Source organism: Bidens hawaiensis, unplaced genomic scaffold, assembly GCF_021521415.1.
Source record: "Bidens hawaiensis isolate Kalapana, Puna unplaced genomic scaffold, B.hawaiensis_p1.1 tig00019314_1, whole genome shotgun sequence".
Classification (NCBI taxonomy): domain Eukaryota; kingdom Viridiplantae; phylum Streptophyta; class Magnoliopsida; order Asterales; family Asteraceae; genus Bidens; species Bidens hawaiensis.
In genome coordinates this window covers 207,194-216,185 of record NW_027492925.1, presented here as the reverse complement: position 1 = coordinate 216,185, position 8,992 = coordinate 207,194, and the positions used below count along the sequence as shown (strand labels likewise).

General features: G+C 34.5%; 1 protein-coding gene across 1 annotated transcript; it reads right to left on the bottom strand.

The window, feature by feature from the left end:
• Window positions 1-3,583, bottom strand: LOC143558016 (F-actin-capping protein subunit alpha-like). Its single transcript, XM_077046950.1, has 10 exons — window positions 3,460-3,583; window positions 3,251-3,366; window positions 2,530-2,619; window positions 2,311-2,375; window positions 1,994-2,155; window positions 1,836-1,914; window positions 1,661-1,738; window positions 1,434-1,508; window positions 1,318-1,353; window positions 1-179 (listed from the first exon to the last, which is right to left on the bottom strand). Exons 1-10 carry the CDS (start codon window positions 3,581-3,583, stop codon window positions 72-74), a joined length of 933 nt encoding a protein of 310 aa, XP_076903065.1. The 3' UTR covers window positions 1-71.
• Between the last annotated feature and the right edge of the window lie 5,409 nt (window positions 3,584-8,992).

Genomic DNA, 8,992 nt, shown 5'->3' with positions numbered 1-8,992 from the left:
CACACTATCAGATTCAGATTCAGATTCAGGTTCAAAGAATGTATGTCATGATTGACTTCGAAGAGCATCACCTATTTTTCAATTCCAAGTTCTTTTTCAATATCTCTTGTGAGGCTAAATTGCAGGGTGCTGTGCCATGGGAACAATGTACGAGTAACGGGCAGCTTCCTTCTCAACTCCTGCATTTCAAAACATCCGTCAAGCGCCGTTGTTTATATACAGTTTGCAAATATCAATTTGAAAGACTACAGTCGAGGTAAACCCTAAGATCAGATATCTTGGCTCGGAATGGTAACGGCAGGCTATGCATATGGGTGTAAACGAGCCAAACCACTCATGAGTTACTCGATATCAGCTCTATAAAAGCTCGAATCGAGCGGAGCTTAAACGAACTCGAGACTAAAAATAAGCTTGTTCAGTAAACGAGCCATGGCTTCACTTATCGAGCTCAGTTGGCCAAGCCTAAACGTGTGCCTACTATATATGCAGGTTCCACTTTAATTATGTATTATCATACAGCATAGATATAAAAACTAGGGTAGGGTTAATGTAAAAAACAATAGTTTTGTGAGAAGCATAAGAATAGATCTTGGCCATTGGATCTAGGATCTGGTGGTTGAGATTAGTAGTTTCTAAAAACTATATAGTGTCCTATTTTCATGGTATAGTATTCTATTTAGGTGGTGTGCTTTATTTTATAGCATTCTCACACTTCTCACAAAACAATTGTTTTTTATTTTAACCCTCTTCATAAAAACTAATTAATTATATAAATAATTATAAATGTATATAAACTATTTAATAACGAAGCCGAGCAAGAGCTTGAAAAAGTACTCACAAGCAAGGCTAAAGACAAAGCTTCATAAATAGAGATCGAAACGAGCTTGATCTCTTGTATGTTAAACGAGCGGAGCTCAGGCTTGGCTAAGCTCATTTACAGCCCTAGTTAACTAGTGGTCAGTGAGGGCAGGATAAGGTTGGGCCAACAACTTTTTTATATGATTTTTATGAAAAGCAAACTAAAAACACTTAATTTGTTAAATGTGATCGCAAAACTATATTCCTACAATTAAAAAAAAAGGTTTTCTAATAAACCAACTTAATAGATTTTATGCACTTGAAATCATTTATAAAGGTTTTCCTGTCTGACCCGTTTTGGTTTTAAGTTAATCTTTTTGCTTAACGCATTTTACTTGTTATAAAAAAAAATTATAGCCCGACTCATTTGTATGCAAATGGATGCAAGTTTGAAATCACACATTTTTATGTAATAAAAGGGGGTTTACCGTTATTCATTAAAAAGAAAAAAATATATACCTTGAATGTGGAATCCGGCAAATTAGAATAAGACACCTGCCATTGAACATTTTCTTGCAAATAAATCGACATTAAAACGTTTTAGGGCTCTTAAAAGAGAATATGAAACACCATACCTGCAGGGAAGTCAGATATTCTGTCTCATGGTGGCGAATAATATTCATCAATGAATCTGCAGAATCATCTGGTGACTGGAAATATGCAACACAGATCAGCCACATGACAAAATTAAATCAAAAACATTTCAACACCAAATTATTTTGGTTAAGTTAGTTCAGAATTATGGCAAAACTACCAGCTGTGATATACTGCAAAGTGACTTTAGTTGAGTTAGTTATGTAACCTGAAACATAGTTGAATCTCTGCATTCATGCTTTGCATCTAACTGAACATTCCCTTCTTCAAAATAATGAGCAGTCACCTGAATATTTAAGATAAAACGTTAAGTTATCTATCTTTTTTTAAGTTTTTATTATATACCAAATGTAAAAAAAGTATCTTTGAGTATCAGCAAATACCTGCATTTTTCCTCTGATTTCCACAGTTTGTAGTTCATCCTTAAACTCAATGTTCCATATCGATACCCAACTTCCATTACTGATAAGGGATAAAAAATACAATTTGTATTACAAGGTATATATAAATAAAGAAAACAATTAAATTAAGGTTTGCTAACCAAAAATTCTGTGGACTATGTCGAGTGGCTGTAATCACAACAACTAGCTCAAAATCCGACCCGCAATCTTCAGCATCTTTTCCCTTTGTACAGTAAACCGAGAAGACGCCTTTTGGATATGCCTCTTCAACATACTTGGAAATTTCAGCATCCAAAGCACATCTGTAAGTGTTATCATCACACATTTTTGTAATGTGATGAAACGTTGTAAGTTTCACCAGTTAAATAATATTTGTAGTTAGTAAAGTGAATATCACAACTGTAAGTCGGTTACAAAAGTTGGTTAAAAAGAAAACGATATTTAAAAAAAATGTTACCGATACTCTTCTATGTAAGCGGATGAAAGCTCATCATCTCTAGCTGGTCTCATTTGTGTACAAACCTGAACCAGATCAACATGCCATATAAGATCAGAAACACTCTTTCTCAATTCTTACATATCAGTAAGTTTAGAACTCTTAAATCCAACAAATGCATAGCAAAATCAAAGTATCTAAAACAACACCAAACCGAGGCATCTAGTTTATTAAACTTACTTGTCGGACATGGTCAACCTTTGCCACCTGTGCAGTCCTAGGATCAAGATACTCGTCCTCACTAATCTCACTAAACGATGATACCAGGACCTGCAGAAACACCCATTTGGAAACTATAACTTTTGACAGTTAACTAGAATGATCTACTTAACTCAAAATTTCAAAAGTTGAAAACTTTTCTAAGTATTGAAACATTTCTGGTTCAAAGTTCAAGCTGTGATGTGTACTAGTGAAGTGCTCTTCATTTACAGGTTATTCTGAATAATCTAAAATTTCAAAATGATCATAACATTGTTATGCATTTGTCCTAAAGCAGTCCCAAGTCTACTGGCTAGAGAGCACAAACGGATTCGAGACAACAGCAAATTTGACCTAACAAAAATGAAAAAAACATTCAAGAGGAGTCAAATACTCGAATTAACTTCTCTCAAATGTTTATTTGTAAACGAAACAACTTATTCCCTAGAATTAAACTCATCGTTCGAGATAAGTAAGCATCCAGTTTCCAATAAAACAAGTTAATCTGATACAGAATGTTATGCAAACACAGATCAGTGCAATTTACAGTAATATATCAGTAGAATGTTCGGTGTATAATCAATTGAAATCAGAGTAATTACAGTACTGTTCATGACCTATAAACCTAACAAACTTCATTATACAAAATTCTAGGTCAAAATAAAAAAGCAGATCATCAAGTGTCAATAAACTAAAAGCATACCTCACCGCTTCGATTAGGAAACTGGAGGCAAATGAAGTTCGATTTGTTGTAAATCGGAAATGCTTCTGAGGCGGCCTTGCGATAGGCATTATCGTCGTTGAGAACTGACTTGAGGTCTGTATGTATGTATAGAAGACATTAATAATAAGAGTAGAAAACCATGTGATCTCGAATAATAAAAGAAAAGAAAAGAAGAAAGAGTAAAAGACCTTTGGCGACGTATTGGATTTCACCAGGCGGAGAGTTGAGAAGGAACCATTTGGCTATATCGATTTTCTGATCCTCAGTGACTACTACTTCTTCTTCTTGAAGCTCTTCTGATGTATCATCCATAGTTATGTTTGACTGTGTTGTTGGTGAGGATGGATTGATGATCAGTTTCAGGATTTCAAAATTGGGGACGATGGAAGGCAGTGTTTGGTATACGGACAAGACAAAGGGTGTGTTTGGTATTTCTTATTTTAATCAATAAATTTAAACAACGACTTAACTTTTTAACTTATCAATTTTTTTAAAAAAGTGTTTGAATTGATTTATATGTTGAGGAAAACAACAATTTTGAATTGATTTTTTTTTTTTTTAATAATTACTTAGTTGCTTAGTTAATTAGTGTGATAAAGATTTTAAGGCATAAATTCTAACCGGGTTGATTATTAGGCGGAGATTAGATCTAATAGATAGATATATGAGTGATATTCGAGAGTTATATGAGAATGATAGCAAAACACATAGTTGAAGGTATAATTGTATTCATATAAATCTTATGAGCATTGTTACATACATTATGGACTATATATAGAAGACAATACAACATCTACAATTGTACTATTGTTTCTAATGGCCGACCACGTACGAATGCTGTCATTTTTCAACTGTTGTCTGTTATTCTTACACGATCTTCTCTTTTTGTTTTTAGTGAGTAGATGCTCTTCTTGTATTTCTTGTAACAATGCTCTAATCATAGGCGTAGATGCTCTTTCTAGGGTATTACCCCTACAAGTTCTTCTAGTTAGTCGATGCGACATTTATTTAAAAAATTGGTTGCCAATTTGGTTTTTCTTAAGGCTCAATTTAGCAACAATTTAATTATCGTTGCGTCGTGCTCTTTATTCACATTTTGATATAAACTTTATTCAAAATGAGTCGTTTAAATGCACACGGGTGTCACACTAATTAATATTAATGAGAGGTTGGGGTACAGAGGTAAAATAGAGAGAAAGTAGAAAGTAACGTTTTTGTTATTTTTTATAAAATGGACATTTTGGTTTTTTTTCATAAAACTAGTGTTAATGGTCTGACTTAGCTGAAATTAAAATAAAGCACGGTGACCGAAAATGTCAAGTGCATGTAGACCGAACCAAAAGTTGATTTAAATAACACAAACCACAAAAACCAAAAACGAAGATCACTCTTTTATTAGATTTGTATACTTACAACAAAATAAATAAGAAAAAAAGTGTATGTAAACCGAACCAAAAGTTGATTTATTCATCACTTTAGGCTTACAAAATTAGAATTCACAACTTTTGTATGGATGTATTATGAGTAAAGCTGGAACCTTAATGGTGAAGACCAAGTTCAATATAACTAGAATCATAATTGTGCAGACCAAGTACAATATAACTGAAATCATAATGGTGCAGACCAAGTGTAATATACAGCAAGTCTGCAAATTAACAGAAAATTAAAAGGTCTAAATAATTATTTTTAAAAATATAGACATTTAAACTCTTTTGGTGTGAAAAGTTATTGCAAAATGTCATACTACATTGTCACGTGCCTCCATTAGCATGGACAAATGATTCCTAAAAATCATGAAATAAATTTATAACGCTTTGCAAATAAATACTTAGAAAGACATGAAATACTTTGGAACATTATGAAGACATGTTAGAATCTTATTTACCTCATTTGGTTTGGTCATGTTGATGAATGCTCATTACTTGTTGGTTATTTGTAAAAGTACCCTTAAAACAATATAAAACGTTATAATTTGTTTACGTAATCTTGTGTTCCACCACAAGTTGTTTGATACCATATTGTTATTGAGGAAATGTTAACCTTATTAAGTCATTCCGATGTATAAAGTAATAAACAAACTTGTTTTGAAAATATGTTTAATTTTTTTCTTTTAGCAATTACTCGAGAAAAAAGTAATATGAATTCTAGGACACGGGGAACAATCTTGATTCTTGACTTACTATATAAGGTGATAAATAAATCATACTTTTTTTAATACATATATATAATCGGATAAATTTTGGCTCTCCTTTGGACTATTTGCAATACCTTAGTAAATGTGTTCAAAAAGTATTGATGGACTAAACATCATGAAGACACCGTGGGGTTTAAACAAGTGTTATGATTTAGTGAGTATAGTTTTATCATGAAATATTTAATTATTATTAATGCATATACTCACACCTATATATACGTATACTTCTTTTTTATGTGGGTTGGTGCTAGACGTATCACCCATGTGACTGATCTCTTGGTCCTAATCACTTTTTCCTAAATTGGAGTCTAAATTGCTATCCACTTTAATATATAGCAGGTGACAAATAAAGGAGTGATCTCTCGACCGTCTACACCCCTATTTTGTGGTCATGTACAGAATTAACATCAGAGAATGTTTTACATTTTCACTTTTGCAAAACAATAAAGTTAGCATTTATTTTTATTTTTTAAAGATTGTAACAACAAAGGTTTCCTATCTTATTATTTAATTAATTCAAACGACGCCACACGATTCGATAACTAAAATAAAATTCGCGACATTTTATTTGTTTATTTATTACCGAAACGAGGACGTTACAATTATATTTTATTATACTATACAGTACACTTCAAGAACGTACCTCCGAACGTGTCGTGTCGGCGCCTGACACCCTCATCTGAATCTCTGGCGTACCCGACGCACGTGGCTTGAAATAACAATAATATAATATACTATATTATAATATAATATAATATAATAATAACGTAATTAAGAAGATAAACATAATCCGACCTGGCAACAGTTGACTGGTACGACGGCTGACTATCGTAAACACCAAGTACCTAATAACAATAATATTTTAATACTAATAATAATATAAAAATTAATATTTTAATAATAATCATAATATTAAAATATAATAACATAATTATATATTTAGAATAATAATATTTTATTAACAAAGAGTAATATTGTAATAATAATAATATTATTAATATTAATATAATAACAATACAATAATAATATTTTAATAATAATACTAGTAATACTGTAATAACAAATTTAACAATAACGGTAATAATACGGGAAACCTGATTCAAATTTGGAAGGCCCGGCGAGTTAGGTTTACCGTAAAACTGTTCAGGCTGACTATAATAACCGATTTAATTTTAACAAAACGTAATATAGCATGCTTCAGTTAAAAAGGCAACTAACAACTTCATACTAAATAAATACACAAAACGAAACCTTGTTCAAATTTGGTAAGTCTGATCAGCTAGCCTGACCGTAAGGTTGTTGGGGCTGAGTATCATAGCCGACATACTCTTAACAAATATTAATGTAGCAAGTCGTAGTTAAAAAAACAACTACCGACTTCATACTAAATAAATATAAAACGAAACGTGGTTCAAGTCGGGTAACCACGACGTGCCAGGTTGATCGTTACCGTCGTAACCCGGCTCCTCCTCGTAACCTCGACGTGCCAAGCTAATCCTTAGCGGCATTACCCTGCTCCTCCTCGTTCGACTCCGGAGGGTGGTGAGGGTGAGGTTGAGGGTGAGGGTGAGTAAGGGTATAATAAAAAAGAGAAAGGAGGGAGAGGGAGGGAGGGGAGCCGGGCTCCAATAATATAACACCCAATACGTCGCGTATAGGTCTATACACGGCGTCTTAGGGGTACGATTTGACAACCTAGCCCAGCCCAGCTTTTGCCAGCTAGGACGTCAAATCATACCTAATACACTACGTATAACCCTATACACGGCGTATTAGGGCGTGTGGTGGGTGTCCCTAGTAGAACCCCGTAAAAATATTATTATTTGAACTAAAACTCATACATAAATTAGTTTATGAAAGTTTTTTGACTTTTCAGTCAATGCTTATTGTCTGTTTACTTTAGGGAAAATTTCCAAAATAGCACTCTTTAGGGAGGAGATTTTCCAAAATAGCATTTTTTTTCCTCAAAATAATTTAAGATTTGGACTGGGAAGACGCATTGGAAAAAGATAATAATAATGAGGGACCGGTTCAAATTCTGAAGGAAAGTAACGTAGCAAACGGGATATTGGAAAATAATGAAGTTAAATTTCAAATTATTTTGTAATCTTGGAGCAAAAGTCCAAATTTTTCTGAAACTTTTTCTTTTAAAAAACCGTCTTAAGAGACTGTTTTTTTATGTTTCCTACCTCTTCCGTCCATATTTTCAAATTCTTGGAAAAATATATTTTTTACAATTATACCCCTAAATCACCACCACCACCACCACCTTGAACCACCACCATCACCGACGCCGTCGGCCCAACCCCATCACCACCACCATCACTACCACCATAGCCGCCTCCACCATCGTTGCACCCATCACCGCTACACCATAGCCGCCGTCTCCCCCACCCCATCACCACCACCGGATGATTGCTCCCAAAATCCCACCAAGCACAACACCACTGGCTCCGATACTGAGCAAGAAGTTATTCAACAACGGAGTCACACCGGACGCCGCCTGTGCCACCTCCGGAACCACCATGGACACTGTTACAACTGCCGCAGCCAACGCCGTGACAGTAGTGGGTTGAAGAAGGAGGTTGTGGGTGGGAGAGTGGTCTTGTGGATCAATGGCATGGCCATAGAAACAGTCGGTGGTGGTGATGGGGTGGGGGCGACGGCGGCTATGGTGCAGCAGTGATGGGTGCAGCGGTGGTGGAGGCGGCTATGGTGGTAGTGACGGTGGTGGTGATGGGGTTGGGCCGACGGCGTCGGTGATGGTGGTGGTTCAAGGTGGTGGTGGTGGTGGTGGTTCAAGGTGGTGGTTTAGGGGTATAATTGTAAAAAATATATTTTTCCAAGAATTTGAAAATATGGACGGGAGAGGTAGGAAACATAAAAAAACAGTCTCTCAAGACGGTTTTTTAAAAGAAAAAGTTTTGGAAAAAATTGAACTTTTACTTCAAGATTACAAAATAATTTGAACTTTAACTTCATTATTTTTCAATATCCTGTCTGCTACGTTATTTTCCTTCAGAATTTGGACAGGTCCCTCATTATTATTATCTTTTACCAATACGTCCTTACAGTCCAAATCTTATATTATTTTAAGGAAAAAAAAGACTATTTTGGAAAAACTAAAAAGTGCTATTATGGGAATTTCCCCATTTACTTTATTGGCCACGCCACACATTCAAATGGTGAGGCTCTAATTTCCATGCACCTGACACTAAAGTCTTGTCGTAAAAGTATTCAAATCTATCATAAAGTCTTGTTTTCACTGTAAAGTTATCAAACAAGAATGCTTTCACACAATAATGCACTCTCTGGTCGCTAAAGTACTCCAAACAAATAGTTGAGTGGACAATAAGAACATATACAGTAAATCTCGGCCCAAAAAATAATTGAGTGGACACGGTATGCATGAATTGGTTACTTCGACATTCTTTCCTCTTTTACCGAAACACTATATTTGATGACTTTTTGGGTCGTCAAATTGAAATATTGCATCCAAAATCATCCCGATTAATTAAGTAATAGCC

Coding starts and splice junctions, on each gene's coding strand:
- LOC143558016 (XM_077046950.1), bottom strand. CDS start 3,583: ATGGATGATACATCAGAAGAGCTTCAAGAAGAAGAAGTAGTAGTCACT. Junction 2,156..2,310: donor GCTTACATAGAAGAGTATCG/GTAACATTTTTT, acceptor TAACACTTACAG/ATGTGCTTTGGATGCTGAAA. Junction 1,739..1,835: donor AAATCAGAGGAAAAATGCAG/GTATTTGCTGAT, acceptor TTAAATATTCAG/GTGACTGCTCATTATTTTGA.